This window comes from Lissotriton helveticus, chromosome 12, assembly GCF_964261635.1.
Source record: "Lissotriton helveticus chromosome 12, aLisHel1.1, whole genome shotgun sequence".
Lineage (NCBI taxonomy): Eukaryota > Metazoa > Chordata > Amphibia > Caudata > Salamandridae > Lissotriton > Lissotriton helveticus.
In genome coordinates, this window is record NC_136073.1 from 681,765,092 (window position 1) to 681,791,787 (window position 26,696).

Genomic DNA, 26,696 nt, shown 5'->3' on the forward strand with positions numbered 1-26,696 from the left:
ACTGAGGGGATGCACAATACTTTTGTTATAGTCTCAAAAGACCCAACGTCCCTCCCCCTTAAGTTAGCAATATTAGTACAGTCAGAAGCATACAATGTCTCGTGACGTAGGAGCCTTTCCTCCAATGAAGAGAGTCTTTCCAGGAGAGGAGAGAATGATCAAGCCAATAACTCCTCCATGCTAACCAAAAAATCCACTCCAGTCTGGCAGTGTTGGACATCACCCAGATTTGATACAATCATGGCCTCTAAATGGGGCAAGGGGCTATGTTCTGATGTCGTTTCCGCTTCTGTTTGAACTGTCGCTCCTGTATTCGTTGATTTTCGAATTTTGGCATTTTTATTTCTCTGATGTCCCCCACCCCGCTTTCTCTTGGCAGCCAACTCTCGAGCTTGGGTCCCTGTTTGCAGTGAACTACTAGCAGACCTAGTTAATGTTCGAGTGGCACTAACGGACTTTTTAGTTGCATTATCAATAAGCAAAGACGCTGTTACAGACTCCAAAGGACAAGAAGAGGTCACAGAGTTGTTCACTGGAGTCACTATTTGCGTTGCGTCATAAGGTAACTGGCTGGCGCCTCCTATAGAGGCCAATGGAGCAATGGCCGAGGCTGAAGCTTGATTGGGTGACCTTGCGTACATTATCACACCCAGGGATGAGCGTTTGGATAGCAAGGGATCCAGTGATAGGCGTAGTTCAGTTAACTCAATTTCGTGCTCCAAAACCGATGTCGCTCTAATTAGAAACTGGTCCAGAGTCCTCACCACTGACCCACAAGTAGTGGGATTCCTCTTGTTACTTACCCTATTGGTCATCGCTAATTTAAAACCAGCCATCAACCAACCTCAAATTATAAGCAGCCAACATTAATACGAGAAAACTATGCAGGAATCGTTTGCTCACCAACCTGACAATGCAGATGTCAGAGAGGGGAACCAACCCGGCCTCTAACGGGTACAAACGGGCCCGCCCTTGGCCCGGGCTTCGCCCGCGTGCGTCCCACGTAGCGGGGCCCGCGAGCAGTAAAATAGCGCTTGCGGGCGGGCGGGCAGGCACAGGTGATCAAAGTTGCGGGACTCCTGGTCCTCTTGTCACATAGCGCTAAAGATGACCGGAACACAGTCTGCTGTCCCCACAGGGAAGAACCAAGTGTACCTAGGGGGAACCACAATGACCAAAACACTTTTATCTAGAACAAAGAACTTACCAAAACCACGAAAAGTGGGCGCCTACCTTGTTTTGGGCAGTTGGTTTTTTGTTTGGGCCAAAGGAAAACACATGCATCAATAGCCAGCGATCCATTAGCATGGCTACTCCAACCAAGCCTCAACTGTTACTGGTGCTGCCGTTTACCTCAGGCCATTCCAGATATGATGCTCATGAACCAAGCAAAACAAACAAATGATGGACGGAATGCTGAACAATGCAAACATTCACCCCCAGTCACAAAGATTTGGTTTTAATCCATAGTTCTTTTGCTCACCATGCCACTCCAGTTTGGACCCAGTCATAGGCCGATCAGTCTTGACCCTGTTCCTCATGGGAACAGTCCAGCCCGAAATGCAAAGCCAGATCCTTCCTAGACCAGAAACAAGCCTCCTGGGACCGGTTTCGGGGGCATTACCCATCATCAGCCAGGCTAGCTGGAATCCAGTGGAACAGTGATCACGAGACCCACGCCTAGGCATAAACTCCCCATTTAGGGCGGCAAAAGTAAAAGGAAAAAATATTATGAACTGAATGCTGAACAATGCAAACACTCTCCCCCAGTTACAAAGATCTTGCTTTAATCCATCATTCTTTTGCTCACCACGCCACCTCAGTTTGTACCCAGCCATATGCAAATCAGACTTTATCCTGTTTCTCAAGGGAACAGTCCATCCCGAACTTGCAAGCACCATGGTAGGATCACCATTCCTCCCACTCTGTAGGCTATGCAGTGCTCACCGCATCGAGCAGTGCGCTGGTGTGGCCTGCACTGCTGGCAGACTGAGATAAGAGAAAATGTACTGTGCACACCTGTGGACTCAATAGGGGTTACACAATATTCTGGTGTACAGCCCTTCCCCGTAACCCCAGATAACAGACATCTTCAAGAGTAGCCCCAGAGACTTGCACTACTGCACAGACAGCACCCTTGGAAGTTGTCCCACTGGAGCAGGATAGGCTGCCTCCCCAGATGTTACTGGAGATTATTAGTACTACTCACTATCATTTGTTCTTTCTGTAATGTTATATACAGTATTTTGTTGCGTATGATTTGAGCGAAATTAGTATTTTTTTCAAAGAACAAGCATTGGCTGAACATTGAATTGTTAACTAGTGTTGGTTGTTTATGGATTCCTGAGTATCAAATCTCACACTACCTCCATGAGTAAGCCTTGGACTGCTCGACTTCACTGTATGAAAATCAAGTGCTAAAGAGGTTTACTTGGTGCTCCCTTTAAAATTCAACAGTAAGGATCCGCAGGACACCAGTGGTAAAAGGCTTTGATTGGCACAATCTGAGCCCCATAATCCCAGACTGTATTGGACCTCCTGAAAAAGTTCCCATGGTACTTATATACAATTTGAACTTCAAACCTGCTTTATAAAAGTTGCTGGCGCCTGGTGTCTCCTTAGCATCTTTAATGTGTATACCAGAACCCTGGACAACCCTTGTACGTTTGATATTTGCCCCATGCAAGGTTAAAAAATGACTCCGTGTCATCTGGACACTCTTCCTGTCTTCGTTATTCTTTAACAATAGGAGGCTTTCTGAGAGTTGTAGGCCTGGCTCATTTCAACTGAACCAATTGGACTAACCGATCTGCAAAAAATGCTTTGTAATAACCATTTAACAAACGTGTGTCCTTCTTTCGAAGGGCGCCCCCTGCAGTATGTCTCGTTCCCGCTTTCTTGAACAGTCAGTGCCGACACAAGGCATCACCTGTTCTTTGCAAACTGTATGCTGATGCTATTTTCATCATAGACACTCCTCTCTTTTAATGCCCGCTCAAGCTTTGGTGCAAATGTAGGCTGAACCAGCCTGTGATAAATCTGCAGATTTCACAAATAATGAACTGGACTGGTGGTGCTCATTGTGGTGGTATATCCGCCGATTTCACCTGCACTACAAGTCCCTCAATAGAGGCCTACTTCAATGCATATCAGTCAATCTGATTCAATCTATGTTATATCATGTTCTATTTAACGTGCAGAATGACAAGCATATAATGAGAAAGCCACGTCTTCCCCCGTGGTTTATACTTCTGTGGCACATCCGGCTCCTGATCAGCCCCGGTCCAGTGGTATATGACGGAGCGGCGCTTTTGATCAGGCCTGGCGTCTCCATTAGTCAGGAAAGTCCATCAAACATTGGGCCCAACAAGTGGCAATACACGGCAAACACAGAGCCTCACAAAGCACTACTTTTATCTGCCATCCACCTCCTTTCATACAGACGTTCAAAGGCCGATCCCATGCCCTTACTCCAGACAGGGCGTGCACAGTATTCGGTCTATTTGTGTTTGACTCGCGTGGCACCGTGCCAGGGTATCTCATTACTTGGGCTCTATCAAAGGCCTTGGGAATTCATGGGCGAGTGGCACCCCTACGACAGTAAGGCAGTAAACAGGCTGTCAGCATCTCATGGGCCACGGGCTGGAAAGATACAGCGGGGTGGTGCCATGGCTGGAGGGCGCACAATTCTTTGCGCTCCTTTATTGTCCTCCAAACAAGGCTGAATTTGCGAGGGAGGGCTCAGGCACACACTGTGTTGAAGTAAATTGGGTGAGGAAGGGAGGGCAGCAGGTTGTTGGCCTGAGTGGCAGGTTAGGGCTCCAGAGAGTGATTAATTCGCCCCAGTTCCGTCCCTCTGGAATTCTGCAAGGGGCCGTCGGCCTTGGCTGAAAGGCACCCCGCCATTCCACCATTGTCTTCATTCCCAGCGGATGGGGGTGAGGGGGGCATTTTAGGGATTCCGCTGGAAATATGTGCCTGTCCCCCACCTCCCCCCGCCTCTTGGCAGGGACTGGGCCCTCGTCCTTTGTGCTCGACTGGTCAGTTGTTGGGAAGCCGTTTTGACAGGGCTGGTGCTCGGGAGCGCCCATCTTTTGTCTAATCCGCCCGGTGTCGCACATATCTGAGCCATGACTGGGCCTTAGGAGGCAGTCACTGGCGGAGGCTTGGAGAGGAGGGAGCTTTAAAGCACCGGCTCAGACGCCCACATACGAGCTCCGCAGCGACTCCTCCTGGACCCTCGGAGCGCCGCAGCGGCTCCTCCTCAGCCCTTGAAGATGGCGGCTCCGCGCTCCTTCCTTCCAGCGCCGGCTCCGCGGCCCTTACTCCTGGCCCTTCTGTTCAGCGCGCTCTGCTGCGGCCACCAGGAAGCTTCGCAGCCCGAGAAAGCTTTGAGCGCCTCACTCCTGTACAGGGGTAAGTCACCCGTTCCAGCGCTACGACTGGGCGCAGCTCCTAACTATGCAGCAGGTGCAAAGTCCCGCGGCGGCCCCCGAGATCACGTGACCACCGGGCATGCTGATAGCAAGCGTGCGTGCACTGATGATTGAGCCGGGGCAGCGAGCTTATTACCTTGTGCGGACTGTATGTTGGATGCACAGAAAGCCACCTAAGGGCCACTAGACTTTGTAGTAGATCTTTCCCAAGCCTCCTGTGACTTTGGGGGAAAGATGTCAGTGTGTCCGTGCCGACGAGAGCAGCTCTGTCCTGCGTCGCCTTGCATTCTGCAGTTTCCTTTCTGTCGTCTTAACTCCAGAATTACAAGTACAATAATGTATTGAATACACAGGATTGTGTGAGCCTTCGTCAGACAGTTTGAAGCGGCCTAAAAGACTCGGTAGTCACCCCAAACTCCAAAGGGGAGGGGAGCGACGACTAGTGTAAACTGCGTCTGCCCTTCCACTCATTACACGGACCTGTGGCACGACTCCTGATAAAAACTCTACCCTGGCCACTCACTCTTCCTAGCAGGGCTCCTAGCAAGTGGAATAAATACCCTTTTAACCAAGCACTTGCCGTGGTGATATGTGATGCGCACCGGCCCTGTCAGTGGGGTTAGGTATGAAGCTCCACACAAAAACAGTGCTGCCCAGTCGCCCATCCTGTCTGCTCGTATGCTATACTGCTGTTATGCATGGGTCCTGACCTGTGCACGTACATTAAAGCACCTTTTTTAAAATCCAGTAATCAGTTGGTCTGACATCACAGTAGAGAAAGAACCTATAACCGCACATGGTGTCTTAAAAACAAACTAGGCCTCGCCTATAATAAATTCTATCGACACTTTGAAGAAAAACATATTTTTGACATTATTAAAGAGTAATGATTTTAACCTGCGAACTAAAGAAAATACAATGATAAAAATGTCATAGAAGTAGTAAATCAATCGTGGATGGGTATATGTGACAAATGGGCTGTTTATCTCACCTCAGAATGAAAGTGACAGTGCAGGCAACGTGTACTTGGCACTTGTCATCTGTGATATCTTTCGGTACTCTTCTGTTACAATTTCGAACACTCTCTTTGTTTACTGTCACCTGTCTTCAGTAATATACATGTGGTTCTGTGCAGCGGCTTTCCCACAGCATGCCAATGGGAATACTTTAATTCACACATTTCCCAGTCTGTAGTTCTGCCTGGAACCCTATACCCTGCATCACCCTCTCAAAACCAGTGTCAGATTCTTTCTGCAACCAAGTGCACACTTACCCCTACCTTCAAGCATGTGTACCTTAATGACTTCTCCCGCCCACCTCTCCTGCGCTCTGTAGCTTCTCTTGCTTGCTTGAGCGACCTATATAAGCTAATGAGTGAAATATAATAGTTTATGTTGTGCCACTGTACTACAGAGCTGGAGATGTTTGCAATAAGCAAATTAGGTCGACTTCATTGTAGGCGCTAGGCCAAATTTCCCAGTATAGTTTTAGTACATGCAGATTATAAATGTGTTCCCTAGTGCAGCTGCACAGAAAGTAAAGCATTTCACTGCAAAGAAAGTTCAGCAATGCTGGGTTGGGCGAATTCTTTCTTCATGAACTGATGTTTCAGGACAGGTCTCTAAGATACTATTGGAGACAGTCACATCCAATATAGTATTGTGTGTTAGAATTCCACCATAACCACGTCACCTTTTGCAGAGGCTCCGGCATGTTAGCAGTGATACCCACCTTCTGTCTTGAGCTGTAATTCAACAACCTCATGCTTTCTGGGAGTTGTAGTCTTTGCTTACTTCAACAATTTGTCTTAAGTCCCAGACTATAAACAATAGTTTGTGAAAGAAAAGTCCAGGCTGGCAAACTGGACTCCTAGTGACATGAAGTCATGTGGTCACTTCTCCAGATGAGATATGAGAGATGAAAGGAACGCATGCATGGCTTCGCTCTCCCCCTTCCTTTTTCCCACCCACTAGTGTCAGGGCTGATTGCGGTTCATTAAATTGATTAACACCAAATCGCTTTGGCCATTATTGTGAGCGTTTGTGTCAGTTCTCAGAACCTTTTCATGTCTGGAGGTTAATGCCATGGATATTGACTGAGTAAATCCCTGGTTTAAAGACTTTCTTCCCATCGCCATTACGTGTGATCTTGTGCTAGAAACATTATCTTCTTGCCCCTGAACGAATTGACCTTTAATCACTTAGCACCCAGTGACTGCCTCTGTGGTTATGAGATACAATGGCTTGCTTGCATGTCCGTGTGATGGAAATGCACTAATTAAAGTAGATGGGTTTCAAGAAATAATTGCATCACATGAATGTAGAGCTCTTCGTTTATTTTAGCTGGGTGCTCTAAGCCTTGAATGCATGCTTGGTGTAGATGTTATGCACTTGTGTCCCAAAACAAATCGATCTATGGTCGGGGAGTTGAGAAGGCGATGAGGGCGACTTAATTTTTTCCAGGTCACCTTGACTCAGGTCCTTGGGTTTTCATCATTGAACAAAGCATTGTGTTCTCAGGGTTCTAGACTTTGTTACCGGAAGGTTCGAACCTGAGGGACTGGTGTCCGGCTGGCATTAATTCAGTCTGTGCAGTTGATTAGATCGCCTTATCCTCATACTAAGTGAGTTAACACGATTTGGCGCATCTCAAGTTTCACTATCAACTGGGATAAATCCACCATCTTCCCCCTAAAGGATGGAACTAGACAGGTAGATTAGATTTCCCACTGGAGTGGAACACAGGCACAATTAAATACTTGGGGGTGCGGTTGAAGAGGAATAAAGAAGAAATAATGTGGCTAAACCATGGCTGTGCGATTACTGATCTTGTATACAAGATAGATAGGTGGCTGAAACTGCTGTTGTCCATGTCCGGCAGAATGGGACTAATACAAATTGTAATCCTCACCGAACTATACTACTACCTCATCAATATACCTATTATACTCACCAAATAATTTTTCGATCTGTCACCTCAACGCTTACCAGATTAGTCTGAGCGAATAAAAAACCAAGGATTGCTTGAAAAATCCTAATGTTTCCATAGTTGAGGAGGATTCATATTCCCCAACTTGGAGCTGCATTATCTATGTGCACAAGCCAATTTTGCCTACTATTGGTTAAAGCTACGACATTACACTCCACACCCAACAGTTGAAAAAGACTTAGCCGATCCCATCCCTCCTTCCCATGCCCTACGGTCCCTATGCCCGGGTGCACAGGAAGAAGTAAATACCATCCATACTACAACCGTGGCATGGGAGAAGCTTAGGAACACAACCTAATGGAACTTGTTCTAAACTCCCCAAGTGCCTCCTCCGCAGCATCCTCTGTTCTTCTTGCTAACCGAACACAAGGCAATTACATAGATTAAACCTTAACACCGGAGGAGACCTGTATGAGGGGGCAGAATCATTACACTGGAATGCCTAGAAACATGCACTGCTCTTAGTTCGCTTTAGTGATTTCTCTACTATAGGATTAGAGTCACAAATTTCTGAGTGTTCTCGAGACAAACCATAACGTTTTGGCCCACTAGAGAGAATGTTAACACCGTCTCTTCCAAACAACTTATAACATCCCTATATTACCATACTCCCTCACAGCTTGCTACCCCGGCTCACACTGGGTGGAATGTAGAACTGAGCTCCCCCCCCTCTGAGAGCAGAAGTACTCCCATATTTCTTCAGACTGGAGAACTACTCCCATGTAGCAAGTTGCGCCTGACCCTTTTCAGATTTCTACACAGGATTTACTACACCCCGCTGCCGATTTATAAGTGGACCCTGAGGGACTACTCACGCTGTGAATACAGTGGGGAGGAGGGTGCAGGGTTCATTATTCACCCGGTGTGGACTTCCTAGGCATATTTAAGTATTGGACACGGATCCTACACACGTTGCAAGATATTGTTGATTTGCCCCTGCAGGTCTCTCCAATTGTTGTGCTTTGATCTGGGTGAGTAGATTCCATACCCAAAATGGAAATTTGCTGCTCTTGCCCTAAATATGTACAGCACACTGGACATGGCACTGATAGAGGGGGCTTCAAAGTTGAATGTACGGTAGGAACTAGTCAATGCATTTTACAGATCGCTTCTGTCTTCAAAAAATGTAATTCTATTGGTCGTTATCATCATTGTTGTTTCTAATTAATTGATTTAGTGCGAAGTTACAGATTTGTTGCGAAATAAAGAATAAAAAGATAGACAAGCATTGGCAAAGCCAATAGATCACAATGCCCGAGCTAGTGGCCGTGTCAATGTGAATGTCTTTTAGCCATGTTATCTAGCAGCACATCTGCTGTTCAGCATGGTTGAAAGTTACTGAAAGCCCAGAATCACAGGATGTTGAGCCAACGCCAAGTCTCTTCGCCCCCTTGTTGAATTTATTGTCATGCCCCTCCTAACACAAAAAAGTGCTATGACGTGTTCTGCGTTGGCCGGATCATAGCATTTTTCAGTGTCTTTCAACCACTCTGCAATTTGTTAAAATCTGGCTCTAATCCTATAGTAGAGAAAGCAATCAAGGGTATTAAGAACAGTGCATGTTTCTAGGCTTTGCCAGTGCTTGTTCTATGTTGTTGGGGTCTTGCTGAACAAAAGTGGAAGTGATAGCGAGAAACAGTTGAGGATCTTGGAAGTGAAGCAAGGATGTGGTGTAACAGTCAGAGCTGCTGACAGGGGAAATGGGGAACCAGGTTTGAATCTTGGGCTCGGTTGAACAATTTGTGATTTTTGGGCAAATCAATTACGCTACCCCTGCCTATGACAATGAATGTATAACTGCATAATGTAATTGGTGAACACTGAAAGCGGTCCAATACCATCGGCTGGTGTTAGCGCTTTTGCAAGATGGATGACGGAACAAGCGCTCCAATACCATTGAATCGTGCAAAAAAAAAGCAGCAGTGACGAGGGAGTTAGTGGTGAGACGGGTCAAGCAGGGAAGCAGGAGGGGATAGAGAGATGGACAAGCAACGATGGCAAGAAAACCTTAAATGAAGCAAGATCAGCGACAAATATGAATGCATCAATGTGTAATTTAATCAGTAGTTAAGCCTAATCTGTAAATCAATTTCATGTACACAAGTTAAAATATAGGTTTCCTAGGTAGCAGTATAAACAGATTTAGTTATTTCAAGCCAGCAGTTGTTCGCTAAGGTGGCAGGATCAGATGAAAACATAGAGTACATGTGTGAGAAGTTGGCCTGATGTGCAGTGCTCACTATTCTAGTGATCACTATATATCAGTCCAAACAACCCTTATTGATGATTGGTTGTAAGTCAACCTTATAGACCAGCTATCCTAGTAGCATGGATACGAGCAGTCTAAGGCTAAGACTCTAGAGGGCGTGTTAAGCCAGCTGTTTTACCATCACATTACCCCTTGAACACCCAGTGAAAGGACACCACACAAGTGTTATGAAAATAAACAGTGTATTTATTAGAATCACAACAACCCTGTACTCTTTATGAGGACAGGGTGCTAGGCACACAACAAAACTCTTATGAAAATACTTAAGTTAGCACGTTATACACAAATGCCCGAGGGGCACGAAAAACCATATACTTTAAAAGTGGAATGCGAATTACTAGCAGGTAAGTAACAGTTCTAATAGGCTTTGGAATCGCTAGGACTGGACTAGGGAATCGTTAGATTACTACTAGGAGGCGCAGGGGACTCGGGTGCAGAGTGTGCACTCTCACGCGGGATGCGGGACAAAGTCTATGGAAGCTAGTAAAGGCAAAGTTAGTGTTCACGGGCGAACCCGACCTGGTAGGAAGAAAACGACAGTGGATCCTGACCCTAGGATAGTGAGGCTATGCTGGGACACCGAAGTGCCGAAGTTACCTAGCCCAGGGGCTGCAGCTGCATAGGTCTGAAAAGACGTCGGGGATCTCGTTGCCGGACCAGGAGCCTGGAAGGAAGAAGTTGCTGGCAGGCGACCAGTGAAGAAAAGTTCGATGGATCCAAGCCTGGATCAAGGAAGAAGAAAACCTGAAAGCAGAGGGGACCAAGTTCTTGAATCACTAGCCAGTGATTAAGTGGGCACCAGGATGGCACCGGGCGAAGTCACCGCAGTCAGGTGAGTGGGCGCTGCTGGGCTCTGCAGTCTCTCGGACCAGGAGGCGTTGTCGGCGACCAGGATGGAGGTGCGAGCTGTCCCACGAAGGTTCTTGCTGTCGACGTCGCTGGACCCAGGATTGGGCAACAAGTCTTGGCAAATGCAAGGCCCACGCGGTGGACCTAAAATGGCGTCTTGAGTGGACCAGGAGGGTCCAGGGTACTTCTCCGATGGAGGGAAGCAAGGGCCAGTCTGGAGCAACCAGACCAGCAGCAGAAATGTCGTCGGGCGTCGTCAGGAAGGCCACAAGCCAGCGGGCTAGTAGCCAAACAACGCGGTGAGCAGCAAAAAGCAGAAGGGCCCCACGCAGATCGTGGAGATGCTGGGGGGCTGCTCTTCGGTGCTGGAGCTGCTCAGGGTGGGGGCTTCTCGGACCCCAAAGCACTCACCAGGAATTCACTCGGCGGGCTTGCTGGAAAGAAGTCGTGCAGTCTTGAAGATGGCCGGTCCCTCGAGGTCTCGTCACACCCACGAATCTCAGCGTGACTGATGATGCAGGTAGAGGTCAGAGGTGCCAGGGAAGCCGGTTCTCGTCGAGCTGGGCAGTCTTGATCCGGAGGAGAGACTTGCAGCAGACCGCAGTGTTCTTAAGATGGTGCCTGCGGATGCAGGGTGACTACTCCTTAGTCACAAGGGAGAAATCTTAGGAAGAAGTCTTGAGTTCCTTTCGTGGAAAGTAGTTTCAGGATTCAAAGATGATCTGATTTGGAAGGGGGCCAGTCTCTACCTTTATCCTGTAAAAAGGGGCTGGCACGCGACTAAGTCCTGCCCTATGGGTGGGACTAGGAGGGGGGGGGTTACACCCACTTCCTTGGCGGGCTTTTCCCCAGCACAGGGTCTGGAGTGACCCTGGAACTGGTTCCAGCCAGCCTATGCACAGTGAGCACCGGGGTGCCACGTGCAGTCACCTTCCTCTAAAGCCCTGCCTACTTACAATACACAAAATCCTGTCTGGGACGGTGCTGGCACCGCCCCTGGCAGGAAACCCTTTGTCCTTATCTCCTGCTCTGGGAGGACTCCCAGCAGCAGGAGGGCAGACTTGTGTCTCGGTGGCAGCATCCATTTTGTGGATGCTAAGGCTCTGTCTGACTTTTAACCGGGTTATAGGTTACATGCATGTCGTGTCCCTCTAGAAGGGTGGAATGCTAACCCCGTCGCCAGAATTGGCGAGGGGTTAGTATTCCAATTCGTATGACACCTTACTCGACATGTTTTGATAAAGCGATACCAGAGTTGGCACATAACCGCGAGGATTATAATGCACTTAAGAGTATATGGTATGCGATATCATGGAAACGGCTAAGGGATGGATCCCGAAAGCCGTAGACAGGCTCAGCTCATGCCAGAGCACCATCTCACACGATTCCAAGCACTCTGCCTTCAGGATTGTTAAGGCCTGCCATAGGAGTGACTGATAGGAGATCTGTGTGTCCATTTTAGGGTTAGATATAGGTATACTATATCTAAAGCAAAGGGTGAGTACACCACCTTGCCCCAGCTGTCGTGCAGCCAGTTGTGTCAGTTTTAGTTAGTCAATCCAGGGGTGGCACAATACATGCTTCAGCCCCTGGGAGACTTCTGGGTGCACCTCAGCCCTGGGTACAGGGACTTGGAGAGGGCCCAGTGCCAATTCAGTACCTGAGTACAATTTGGATAGAGAGAACAGCTAGGCTGTGGGTCTGATTAGCAGGCCCACAGCCAGGGAAAGTCGTAAACCAGTGCAGCAAAAAGCAAAAAATCTGGGTGATCATAGGATTGCAGACCCTACTCTCCTACATGACCCCCCCCAAACTTTGGGACAATAAACTAACCTTGACCAGGTGAGTCTTCTTGCTCTAAGTGGAAATACCTGGAGAGCCCATCAGCATTGCTGTGATCAGTCCCAGGTCTATGCTCCACTGTAAAATCCATCCCCTGTAGGGAAATGGACCACCTAAGCAGTTTGGGGTTTTCACCCTTCATCTGATTTAGCCACAAGAGGGGCTTATGGTCTGTCTGAATGGTGAAGTGAGTGCCAAACAAGTAGGCCCTCAGCTTCTTCAGGGCCCAGACCACAGCAAAGGCCTCCCTCTCAATGGCTGACCAATTTTTCTCTCTGGGTGTCAACCTTCTACTAATGAAAGCAATAGGCTGATCATTACCATCAAAATTCAGTTGAGACAGAACAGCTCCCACACCCAACTCAGAAGCATCTGTTTGGACAATGAATGGCTTGGAGTAATCTGGACTCTTGAGGATAGGTGCTGTGCACATGGCCTGCTTTAGGTCATTGAATGCTTTCTGACAGCTTGCTGTCCACTGAACTTTCTTTGGCATCTTCTTGCTTGTCAGGTCATTAAGGGGGGTCACTATGGACCCATAATTTCTGACAAACTTCCTATAGTACCCAGTCAGGCCCAAGAAAGCTCGAACCTGAGTCTGGGTGATTGGAGGAGTCCAGTCCTTGATGGCCTGTATCTTACTCTCCAGTGGCTGAACCTGGCCTCCACCTACAAGGTGGCCCAGGTATACAACCTGTGTCTGCCCTATCTGGCACTTTGTGGCCTTGATAGTGAGGCCTGCCTTTTGCAGGGCCTCTAACACTTTCCTCAGGTGGACCAGGTGATCCTCCCAGGTGGAGCTAAAGACAGCAATATCGTCCAGATATGCTGCACAGAAGTCATCCAGCCCAGTGAGGACTTGATTCACCAACCTTTGGAAGGTGGCAGGTGCATTTTTCAGTCCAAAGGGCATTACCACAAATTGATAATGCCCTCCAGGGGTAGAAAATGCTGTCTTGGGTTTGGCTTCCTCAGCTAACCTGATTTGCCAATACCCAGCTGTCAAATCAAATGTGCTTAAGAAGTTGGCAGAAGCCAATCTATCTATAAGCTCATCTGCTCTTGGTATTGGGTGGGCATCAGTCTTAGTGACTGCATTGAGGCCTCTGTAGTCTACGCAAAACCTCATCTCTCTCTTACCACCCTGGGTGTGAGGTTTTGGCACTAGAACTACTGGGCTAGCCCAAGGGCTATCTGAGGGCTCAATGACTCCCAGTTCCAACATTTTCTGCACTTCAGTTTTGATGCAGTCTCTAACATGATCAGGCTGTCTGTAGATTTTACTCTTGACAGGCAGACTGTCTCCAGTGTCAACATCATGGGTACACCAATCAGTTTGGCTGGGTGTCAGAGAGAACATATGTCTGAAGGATTGCAAGACTTGCCTGCAATCCTGTTGCTGATGTTCAGTGAGGCTGCCACAAAAGACAACACCATCAACTGATCCATCATCAGGATTCTGAGTGAGCAGGTCTGGGAGAGGGTCACTCTCTTCCTCCTGTCCCTCATCTGTGGCCATGAGCAAGCTCATGTCCTTCCTGTCAACATATGCCTTGAGCCTGTTAACATGGAGCACTCTGAGAGGGCTCCTGGGAGTTCCAAGGTCCACCAAGTAGGTAACCTCTCCCTTTTGCTCAATGATGGTGTGGGGCCCAGACCATTTGTCTTTCAGAGCTGCTGGGGCCACTGGCTCCAGCACCCACACCTTCTGTCCTGGCTGGTATACAGTCAGTACAGCCTTTTGGTCATGCCAAGCTTTTTGAAGTTCCTGGCTGGCCTCAAGGTTTTTGGATGCCTTCTCCATATACTCAGCCATCCTGGAGCGGAGACCAAGTACATAGTCCACTATGTTGGTTGCAGGCTTTTTGAGAGGTCTCTCCCATCCTTCCTTCACCAAACACAGGGGTCCTCTTACAGGATGCCCATACAGAAGCTCAAAAGGGCTGTAGCCAACCCCCTTCTGTGGGACCTCTCTGTAAGCAAACAAGAGGCAGGGGATCAGGACATCCCATCTTCTCCTAAGAGGTTCAGGTAGTCCATGAATCATCCCTTTCAGGGTCCTGTTGAATCTCTCAACAAGCCCATTGCATTGTGGATGATAGGGTGTGGTGAACTTGTAGTTCACACCACACTCTTTCCACATGGCAGTCAGATATCCTGACATGAAGTTTGTACCTCTGTCAGAAACGACCTCCTTAGGGAAACCCTCTCTGGAGAACACTCCAACTAGGGCTCTTGCCACTACAGGGGCTGTAGTGGTCCTAAGGGGAATAGCCTCAGGATACCTGGTGGCATGGTCCACCACCACCAGTATAAACTTGTGTCCTGATGCTGTCTGGGGTTCCATTGGACCAACAATGTCAATCCCCACTCTTTCAAAGGGAACCCCCACCACAGGTAGTGGTATGAGGGGGGCCTTTGTTGTGCCACCTGACTTACCACTGGCTTGGCAAGTGACACATGAGCGACAAAACTCCTTGGTATTCTCATTCATATGGGGCCAGTGAAAGTGTGAGACAAGCCTGTCCCAAGTCTTTGTCTGACCTAAATGACCTGCAAGGGGAATCTCATGGGCCAAGGTGAGAAGGAAACCTCTCAGAGACAAGGGGATGACCAGCCTCCTGGTTGCACCAGGCTTGGGGTCTCTTGACTCAGAGTACAGGAGTCCATCTTCCCAGTATACCCTGTGGGCACCTGTGGCATTCCCTGCAGCCTCAGCAGCAGCCTGCTGTCTGAGGGGTTCAAGGGAAGGGCAGCTCAACTGTTCCTTCCCCAGGTCTGCTCTGGAGGGTCCCCCTGAGCCCAGAAACTCAACTTGATCAAGTTCAAGCTCTTTAGGCTCAGTTTCCCTCAGCTCTTCTAGATCAGCCTCCTCAGAGACTTGATCCTCAACCTGGGGCAAGGGGGAAGGCAAAGCCTTACCCTTACTGCTCTTCTTCTTGGAAGGTGTCTGGTCCATAATTTCAGGATCCAGCACCTGTTCAGTGGGGCATCTTCTGGCCTGTGACCTAGTCACAGCAAGCACATGTGCTGGCAAGCCTAACATCTCCATGTGAGTCCTCTGCTCCACTTCTGACCATTGTGATGACTCCAAATCATTGCCCAACAAACAATCAACTGGGAGGTCTGAACTGACTACAACTTTCTTTTGTCCCTTCACTCCACCCCAGGAGAAAGCCACAATTGCCACACTATGACTAGTAGTGACATTGCTGGCATTGGTCACCAGGAAATCAGTACCTGGCATGATCTGTCCAGGGTCCACAAAGTTAGGTGTCACCATGGTGACACTGGCACAAGTGTCCCTATAGGCCTGAGCCATTTTGCCATTTATCAAAGGTGTCTGCCTGTATTTGCCCAAAGTATTGGGACTTATCTCAGGGGACATATCCATATCCCCTGTACAGACAAGGACAGCCTGAGTGAGTGTGCCAACTAAGTTGTCAGACCCCTCAGTACCCAAGGTTAACCCAACTAATGCCTTGGGAGGTGCACTACCACTACTGGCTGTACTAGGGGGTGCAGTTGCCTTAGGGGCTGTAGTGGCAGGAGTTTGTCCTCCTCTTTTGGTGCACTCACTAAACCAGTGAGATTTACTTTTACAGTACTGGCACCACCTTTTGGACTGGCCTTCTTGAGTCTTCTTCTTCTGGGAAGCCTGACCCCCACCCTCTTTGGTTTGTTGGGGACCTGGTGAAGACTTCTGGTCATTTTGCTCATTCTTAACATTACCCTTCTGGTCTGCTTTCTTCTGACCACCCTGGTTCTGGTTCTGGTTCTGCTTGATCCTTGTCCTGACCCATTTGTCTGCCTTCTTTCCCAATTCTTGGGGAGAGGTCAGATCTGAATCAACAAGGTGCTGGTGCAGCAACTGGTTCTGACAATTGTTCAAAATTTGTTCTCTCATCATTAGATTATACAATCCTGTGTAATCTGTAACCTTGCTACCCAGCAACCAGCCCTCCAAAGCCTTAGTGGCACAATCCACAAAATCAGACCAGTCCTGAGACTGAGTTTTCTGGGTGTCTCTGAACAGCAACCTGTACTGCTCAGTGGTTAAACCAAACCCATCAACCAGTGTATTCTTCAGGACCTGGTAATTGTTAGCATCCTCCACTCTTGTAGTGAGGAGCTTATCTCTACCTTTACCATCAAAGGAGAGCCACAGTATAGCTGCCCACTGACTCTGGGGAATGCCCTGCACAGTGCAGGCCCTCTCCAGAGCAGCCATCCATTTCTGGATATCATCCCCTTGCTTAAAGGGGGGCACTATTTTAGTCAGGTGTTTAGTATCTAAACCCTTCTCTCTATCTCTTGGGAGATTGCTGCCACCAGTGGGAGCTAGCCCACTCATCTGCTGCTCTCTAGCAAAGGCAAGCTTTTCTTTGGCCAGGGCAAGTTCTTCCCTTTCAATCCTCAGTTCAGCTTGTCTCATTCTAGCTTCATGCTCTTTTCTCTGAGGGGAAGTAAATCTCCTTTGTGGAGGATTCCTTCTCCCCTGAGAAGAGGCATTAGAGTGCAGAGATCTATTGGAGTCCCTAGAAAGAGATCTATCTCTCCTAACTCCAAGGTTAGGCCCACTTCGGGTTAGTACTGGGGGTCCCCCAGATCCTAGCCCAAGTAAGTCTAAGTTGGTCCTAGTTAGCCTTCTGACTACCTCAAGACCTTTGTCTACCTCATCCCCAGAGAGTTCCTCTTGATCCTCCTCCTCAACTGCTGAATCAGTGTTGGGGAGTTCTGGATCCCCAGAGGTTCCCTCTAAGGCTGGCATGTTCTCATGTAATTGAGAAAGCTTTCTGGCATCATATGTCTCTAAGAGACCTATCAGAAAGGGAATGGTGGGGTTAGACCCCTGCTTCAGTTTCCTGGAGACACAGATTTGTCTCATCTCCTGAAAACTGAGAGCTGCATATCTTGAAGTGACCTGTGGAGGGTCAACACTGACCAGGGGAGTCTCAGTAGAGTCCCCCTGAGTCGACATGCTTTTCTAGTGAGGTGTAAGTGGTGCACTTACCTACACTATATGTTTGCCTACTGATCCCTTGCTAGAGTTGTAGTTTTAGGGTGTGCTAGGCCCTAGGAGCTACAACAGCTGGTTCAGTAGAACTCAGAGTATTCTAAGCTAAGTTATATGTACCTTTAGTACTTATGTGATCTTTCACAAGATATTCTTAGGATATGTGTGGTAAAACAACAGCAAGCTCAAATCCCAACCGCTGCTCACCAATGTGAGAAGTTGGCCTGATGTGCAGTGCTCACTATTCTAGTGATCACTATATATCAGTCCAAACAACCCTTATTGATGATTGGTTGTAAGTCAACCTTATAGACCAGCTATCCTAGTAGCATGGATACGAGCAGTCTAAGGCTAAGACTCTAGAGGGCGTGTTAAGCCAGCTGTTTTACCATCACATTACCCCTTGAACACCCAGTGAAAGGACACCACACAAGTGTTATGAAAATAAACAGTGTATTTATTAGAATCACAACAACCCTGTACTCTTTATGAGGACAGGGTGCTAGGCACACAACAAAACTCTTATGAAAATACTTAAGTTAGCACGTTATACACAAATGCCCGAGGGGCACGAAAAACCATATACTTTAAAAGTGGAATGCGAATTACTAGCAGGTAAGTAACAGTTCTAATAGGCTTTGGAATCGCTAGGACTGGACTAGGGAATCGTTAGATTACTACTAGGAGGCCCAGGGGACTCGGGTGCAGAGTGTGCACTCTCACGCGGGATGCGGGACAAAGTCTATGGAAGCTAGTAAAGGCAAAGTTAGTGTTCACGGGCGAACCCGACCTGGTAGGAAGAAAACGACAGTGGATCCTGACCCTAGGATAGTGAGGCTATGCTGGGACACCGAAGTGCCGAAGTTACCTAGCCCAGGGGCTGCAGCTGCATAGGTCTGAAAAGACGTCGGGGATCTCGTTGCCGGACCAGGAGCCTGGAAGGAAGAAGTTGCTGGCAGGCGACCAGTGAAGAAAAGTTCGATGGATCCAAGCCTGGATCAAGGAAGAAGAAAACCTGAAAGCAGAGGGGACCAAGTTCTTGAATCACTAGCCAGTGATTAAGTGGGCACCAGGATGGCACCGGGCGAAGTCACCGCAGTCAGGTGAGTGGGCGCTGCTGGGCTCTGCAGTCTCTCGGACCAGGAGGCGTTGTCGGCGACCAGGATGGAGGTGCGAGCTGTCCCACGAAGGTTCTTGCTGTCGACGTCGCTGGACCCAGGATTGGGCAACAAGTCTTGGCAAATGCAAGGCCCACGCGGTGGACCTAAAATGGCGTCTTGAGTGGACCAGGAGGGTCCAGGGTACTTCTCCGATGGAGGGAAGCAAGGGCCAGTCTGGAGCAACCAGACCAGCAGCAGAAATGTCGTCGGGCGTCGTCAGGAAGGCCACAAGCCAGCGGGCTAGTAGCCAAACAACGCGGTGAGCAGCAAAAAGCAGAAGGGCCCCACGCAGATCGTGGAGATGCTGGGGGGCTGCTCTTCGGTGCTGGAGCTGCTCAGGGTGGGGGCTTCTCGGACCCCAAAGCACTCACCAGGAATTCACTCGGCGGGCTTGCTGGAAAGAAGTCGTGCAGTCTTGAAGATGGCCGGTCCCTCGAGGTCTCGTCACACCCACGAATCTCAGCGTGACTGATGATGCAGGTAGAGGTCAGAGGTGCCAGGGAAGCCGGTTCTCGTCGAGCTGGGCAGTCTTGATCCGGAGGAGAGACTTGCAGCAGACCGCAGTGTTCTTAAGATGGTGCCTGCGGATGCAGGGTGACTACTCCTTAGTCACAAGGGAGAAATCTTAGGAAGAAGTCTTGAGTTCCTTTCGTGGAAAGTAGTTTCAGGATTCAAAGATGATCTGATTTGGAAGGGGGCCAGTCTCTACCTTTATCCTGTAAAAAGGGGCTGGCACGCGACTAAGTCCTGCCCTATGGGTGGGACTAGGAGGGGGGTGGTTACACCCACTTCCTTGGCGGGCTTTTCCCCAGCACAGGGTCTGGAGTGACCCTGGAACTGGTTCCAGCCAGCCTATGCACAGTGAGCACCGGGGTGCCACGTGCAGTCACCTTCCTCTAAAGCCCTGCCTACTTACAATACACAAAATCCTGTCTGGGACGGTGCTGGCACCGCCCCTGGCAGGAAACCCTTTGTCCTTATCTCCTGCTCTGGGAGGACTCCCAGCAGCAGGAGGGCAGACTTGTGTCTCGGTGGCAGCATCCATTTTGTGGATGCTAAGGCTCTGTCTGACTTTTAACCGGGTTATAGGTTACATGCATGTCGTGTCCCTCTAGAAGGGTGGAATGCTAACCCCGTCGCCAGAATTGGCGAGGGGTTAGTATTCCAATTCGTATGACACCTTACTCGACATGTTTTGATAAAGCGATACCAGAGTTGGCACATAACCGCGAGGATTATAATGCACTTAAGAGTATATGGTATGCGATATCATGGAAACGGCTAAGGGATGGATCCCGAAAGCCGTAGACAGGCTCAGCTCATGCCAGAGCACCATCTCACACGATTCCAAGCACTCTGCCTTCAGGATTGTTAAGGCCTGCCATAGGAGTGACTGATAGGAGATCTGTGTGTCCATTTTAGGGTTAGATATAGGTATACTATATCTAAAGCAAAGGGTGAGTACACCACCTTGCCCCAGCTGTCGTGCAGCCAGTTGTGTCAGTTTTAGTTAGTCAATCCAGGGGTGGCACAATACATGCTTCAGCCCCTGGGAGACTTCTGGGTGCACCTCAGCCCTGGGTACAGGGACTTGGAGAGGGCCCAGTGCCAATTCAGTACCTGAGTACAATTTGGATAGAGAGAACAGCTAGGCTGTGGGTCTGATTAGCAGGCCCACAGCCAGGGAAAGTCGTAAACCAGTGCAGCAAAAAGCAAAAAATCTGGGTGATCATAGGATTGCAGACCCTACTCTCCTACAACATGCATTTCAAAAATGCCCCTTGCAACACCATAAACTGTCTTTGGAGACCAAACTCCTATCTTATTTCAGCTTGACCCTTTGACGTGGGGATCCCAAAAGTTGCTTTATAAGCCTTAATTACTAATAGATCCAATAGTTTTGCATCTTTCCCCCTGGTGATAGGCGAGCTGTAAGTAATAGATGGATGGTGCTTTGCTCTCATGACTTTGAGTAGATGATCATATTATTGGCAATTCAATGATTTATATAGGCATTTCAAAGCATGAATTGAGGTAGCAGTTTTCGCCCTTAGATCTTTGAAATGATTCTTAAACAAAACTCTATTTCCAAATAAAATCCCTAAATGTCACATTCAATTGGCCCACCTCTGGTCCTCCATGAATTAGTCTTTAACTGTGTGATGTAACTGGTGAGCACTTAAAGCGCTCCAATACCATCGACTTGTGTTCGCACTATGGCAAGATGAACGACGGGGCAAACGCTCCAATACCATCGGATTGTACAAAAAAAATAATAAACAAGTGCTGTTCATGTTTTAACAACTTTTTAAAAAAATGCATGTGTTTATGTATGTGTGTATGTGTACAAGGGAGACTGCCTGAAAACACAAGTACTCCTATGGAGTGCTTGAAAAGAAAGAAAAAAATAGCTCCACAAACTCGGAGTAGGGTAAGGAGATATACACTTGGTCTTTGCGCTATGGGAGGGCCCAGTGCAAGCAGAGGGCATGACGCCGGCATGCCATGACAAATGGCATTAAACAAAATGAGATCAACGCTGAAATTTATCTGTGATAGGAGATGGGCAGCCTGTAAGACCACAGATCGAACACAACACACCTCGCTGTCTAGCCGTGACCTTAAAAAGTGTCCTTGCGGTTGAGACACCAGGAAACTTTTATCAGAACACAGGATATTCTGCAATGATAGATATGGAATATCCTGGGATGAACCTTGAAGCCATGAGTTTAGCAGAGGTTCAGGTCAGGCTTTGGCAGACCAAGCTGCGGAGTCATCTCAAGTCTCACTGATCTGAAGGGGTCTCCCTCATGATTACCAATGTCAGAGCTACCACCCTGGCCAGTTTTGGGTGTGAGGGACTCCTCTCGTCTTGTTTGTCATTACATTCGTGTGCTTGCAGTCCAAAGGAAAACTCAAAGAATCAAAATGAAAATAAACTAAAACAAATACAGGGCTGGGCCAGGCGAGTCTCCCTGACACGGCACAAAATACATCTAAACCCACCCCCTAATAAATACTGTAGTCACTTCTCATTGCCTTGAGGTTACTAATACAAGCCAAAAATGTCTATAAAAATAAAAAATCAAAGAGCAATCAATCATTTATCCAGTAATTGAACTATATAACTTTGCAGATAAGCCTTCTTTATAGTGATCTTCCTGAAATGAGCTTTTTTGAAATAATTGAGCCATTATAAATATAAATGAAGCTAGCAAGAATACAAATAAAATGGTTATAATAATAACTTATTATCATTCATTATTATCAATAATAATAATAATAGGCCAGAGAGAGAGTATGTGGAAATAGCAGGTGTTTAACCATTTGCTTTTTTTACTTGAAGTCGGTGTTCCGTGAGGCAGCACATGTGACGCAGTGAGTGAGGTGTCTTCAGTACAGGCCTGGCCCTCTCAGCCATAAAAGGACTGATACCCACAGATGACTTGCACCGGAATCAGCGCGCTCCAGAGGGCTCGCGCCGGCGATGCGCTCTCGGAGCAGAATGTGCAAAGTCCGCGCACGCCTCAGCACACAATAAGGATTGGGAGGCCCGAGCGATAGCCGCTTTGTTTGATGCTCCGTGGGAGGGTTTTCAAACATTCCAGTGCCGGCGCAACGCCGAGCTGTCAAAGCATTCCATTTACACAGCACCCTGGCGTATCCAAGCACTTTTATTTTTGGTTGACTGGGTTTGGAGAGGCTTCGTGGCGCGTACTTCAACTTTTTAATTATCGGTGAGGCGATTTTTTAAAGAGTTCCTGGAAGGTAAATATGCGTGTTTCAGTCAGAAGAGGGAGCTATGTTCACACCGTTTATTGGGTCTTATGTGACATGCTTGACTCCATTCTACCCATACCTCCTCCTCCATAAGAAACAAGCATTTACAATGCAATAGGTCTCGCAGTATTCAAGTTTGAGTTATTGGCATTGTGTATGACAATGCGTTGCATCACATTTTTAGCAAACTTTGAATTGGTGAGCAGTGTGAGTGTGTGCAAGAGTATGCTGTTCTTGAAAGCAGTGTGGTAGAGAGTGCAGGAATTTGGGTGACCTGAGCAATGGGGATGATGCACCTCACGCACGGGGCTGATGCTGTTATTATTCACACAGCTCTGATGATGCACCTCGGGTACGGGCTCACCGCTGTTATTATTCACACAGCTTTGATGATGCACCTCACGCACGGGGCTGACGCAGTTTTTATTCACACAGCTTTGATAATGCACCTCACGCACGGGGCTGACGCCTCCTGAAAGTGCCTGTATTTCTGAGACTCCCTTGAAACTCGAAAGAGAGGCAAATAAGTGATGCACCTCATGCACAGGCTCACATCTGTTATTATTTACACAGCTCTGATGATGCACCTCAGGCACGGGGCTGACACAGTTATTATTCACACAGCTCTGATGATGCATCTCAGCCACGGGGCTTACAGCTGTTATTATTTACACAGCTCTGATGATGCACCTCACGCACGGGCTCACAGCTGTTATTATTCACACAGCTCTGATGATGCACCTCACGCACGGGCTCACAGCTGTTATTATTCACACAGCTCTGATGATGCACCTCAGGCACGGGCTCACAGCTGTTATTCACACAGCTCTGATGATGCACCTCACGCACGGGCTCACAGCTGTTATTATTCACACAGCTCTGATAATGCACCTCAGACACGGGCTCACAGCTGTTATTCACACAGCTCTGATGATGCACCTCAGGCACGGGCTCACAGCTGTTATTATTCACACAGCTCTGATGATGCACCTCACGCACGGGGCTGACACGGTTATTATTCACACAGCTCTGATGATGCACCTTGGGCACGGGCTCACAGCTGTTATTATTCACACAGCTCTGATGATGCACCTCACGCACGGGCTCACAGCGGTTATTATTCACACAGCTCTGATGATGCACCTCATGCACGGGGCTGACGCAGTTATTATTCACACAGCTCTGATGATGCACCTCAGGCACGGGCTCACAGCTGTTATTATTCACACAGCTCTGATGATGTACCTCTGGCACGGGCTTACAGCTGTTATTATTCACACAGCTTTGATGATGCACCTCAGCACGGGGCTCACAGCTGTTATTATTCACACAGCTCTGACGATGCACCTCATGCACGGCCTCACAGCTGTTATTATTCACACACAGTGATGACCCCGGGGGCAGCCTGCACCTTCCTACGCTACTGTCTCTGCATATCACAATAAGTCTCGTAATGGGCAAACTGTCCTGGTTGGCATGACATGAGGAAGTCTGGTAATGGGCAAACTGTCCTGGTTGGCATGACATGAGTAGGGAAATTTGAAGGAAAAAAAGGCAACATTCATTTTCACAACCTCTTCCTTGAACTTTGCCAAGCAAACTATTTTAAAAAGACCCATGAAGACGCCCGCCTGATTTTTCCACTATGTGCTAGCAACATATGGGGAAAGGCTTAAACGAAGGGCCACAGCTAAAGTGCACTCATTGGATTCAAAACAGAGTTGGTAGGATCCTGGCATCTGACACATTTACACTTCTTAAAACGGCACCAGGGACACAAACATCCAACAATATCCAGTTTGCTGTGAGAATAAGCCATCATTTTCCCTTCGAATATTAAGTAATTTAAATGTTACTGCAAGCAAAATGATCGGGGAAAATACATGTACTGTATGCAGCCTATGCAGTAAAATCAGAAACATTGACCCTAGTAATTCCCACTAATTCCCCCACAGCAAGTTATCAGATGCTTTCATTACAAATCCAGATTGCACTTTAACTTCATTTTAAAACACATCAGCACTGCAATATGGTGGCTCGTGAACAGGTAGGTGTACAGTAGCCATAGCTGCCAAGGTTTGAGATTGCTATGTGTGACATTTTCATAATTTCAGTGTAATTATGAGTGACATTTCAACATCTATGAGTGACACTTTCTCATCAGAAAAATCAAGCAATGAAGACGAGGGGAACATATTAATATCATCACTAACATCAACAAAGTGTATTGTGCACAATTTATATCAAAGGCACGCGCAGCACCAACACAAATAGAGGCTCGCCATGCACAATACATACACAAAGCAGTAGTACTTTCTGCATCGTTGACACAATTCCATTGTGCACAGCAAAGAGACAAGCCAGGAGAGCAAGGTGTACATCTTCCACACAGTCCGATGTTGCACTGTGCACAGCAATGGCATAAGCGAGACACTGCACATTCCGCACTACAGTGAGACAACCTTGAAGTGCAATGTGTACAACACTTACACAAGCATGAACGTTATTATGCACAGTAATGAGACAAGCAGTAATACATTGTACTCTGCATTCACATGCCTCCAGTCCACTATGCAGAATACTGAAACTAGTTATAGGTGTACTAATCATGACATTGAGAACAACTAGAGTTGCACTGTGCATAGTATTAAAACACGGTCTGAGCTGAACTGTGCACAGCATTAACACAAGTCAGAGGTGCATAGTGGACACTACTAATATAATCCAGGGAAGTAACATGTACCGCAAGGATAAAAACCAAGAGCATGTACTGCATAATAAATAGCCAGGGCAAGAACAACAGCATTCTCAGTGCATAAACAAAGTAGCAGTGCTTTCAGCACAGCACTGACACAATTCCGTTGTGCACGCCACTGAAACAATCCATGGGCGCACAGCACTGACATAAGGCAGGAGGGCAGTGCAAACGGCACTGGGACAAGCCAGATTTGCCAAGTGTACACCATTCACAGAAACTGCACAACCCTGAAATGCTTCAGAGGGGCACTGTGCACTGTGAAACAAGTTAAGGTGCATTGTGCACAACATTCACACAGTCAGAGCTCTTTTGTGTGCAACTGTGAGACTGACATGTGGTGCACCATTCAGTTATGCCTGATATGTATTGTCCACAGCACTGAACCAAGGAGCATTGTGCCCAGTATGCACAAAAGGCTGACGTGAATAGTGTGCACCACTAATACAAGTCAGAAGAGCACTATGTACTGTTTGTCTCATTCATACACTGGAGGGGTGAATTGTGTGCAGCACTAACACAAGCCAGCATAGCGTCCTGTGGAGCATAGACACGACCCAAAAAAGGGGTATGGTTCACCATTTAGGGCCAAGGCTAGCACAGTACCAGCCTGAATAGGGTCTCACCGTGCAAAGTCCGCATACAAAGTGGCAATGCTTTCTTCACTGCACTGCCAATGCAATGTTGCACTTGAGACAGGCCAGGGGTGCAAAGTGCCCAACATTCACACAAGCTAGTGATGCAGTGTGCACAGCACAGACATATCCATGAGTGGAACTGTACAGAGCCCTGAGAAAAGGCTCAGATTAGTGCACTCTGTGCAGCATTCATACAAGGCCGACATGCATTATGCACAGAACTAACACAAGCCAGATGTGCATTGAGGGACAACACTAACAGAAGCCAGAGACACATTTTTTAACTTTACAGAGAAAAGCCTGGTGTGTACTATGCACTTCACACAACCAAACAAGTCATGTTCAGCAGTCACAAACCAAGCATGCAGTTTGCACAATTTAGATCCAAGGCAGGCACAGCACCAATACACATAGAAACGCACCATGTGCAGTGCATACACAAAGTAGTGGTGCATTATGCACAATACTGACGTAATTCAGTGGGACACTGTGCCCAACCCCCAAATAATCCAGGGCACACTGTGCACAACATTCAAACCAACCAGAGCTGCATTGTTTGTGGTGCTGACTTAAACGCAGCACTGAAGCAAGTTAGTGATACATCGTGCAGAGCATCCACGCGACTTGCTGCGCTCCTGCCCCGGTACCCGTGCACAGCAATGACACAAGCTGGAGAGATGATGTGCAGAGAACTGAGACAAGTTAGAGGTGGGACGTGCGCACTAGGCACACAAGGCTGGGCGCACTATATACAGCACTAACACAAGCCATGCAGGCACTGGCAGTGTAAACAGCACCAACACAATCTAGAGGCGGCACACTGAGCAGAGACACGCTGGATCATGCGCATAGTACTGACACAATGAGCAGCACTAACACAGGCTTGGCAGGGCAGTGTACAGCACTGCCTTAAACCAAAGGTGCGCTATTCACAGTTTTGTCCCAAGACAGGCACTGCTTCG

At 47.9% G+C, this 26,696-nt stretch overlaps 1 protein-coding gene across 6 annotated transcripts in view; it reads left to right on the top strand.

Moving 5' to 3' along the window:
• Positions 1–26,696, top strand: part of LOC144799177 (C-type lectin domain family 18 member A-like) — a 901,971-nt gene that overhangs the window by 557,300 nt on the left and 317,975 nt on the right. The window contains exon 1 of one of the 6 annotated variants that reach the window (XM_078670421.1): positions 2,598–4,416. The exons of 4 other annotated variants lie outside the window; for them this stretch is intronic. In XM_078670421.1, coding sequence (XP_078526547.1) covers positions 4,278–4,416 — 139 coding nt within the window. In that variant the 5' untranslated portion in view covers positions 2,598–4,277. Of the gene's footprint in view, positions 1–2,597; positions 4,417–26,696 lie in introns of those variants that run through there. One more of the 6 variants, XM_078670420.1, reaches the window with a different exon arrangement.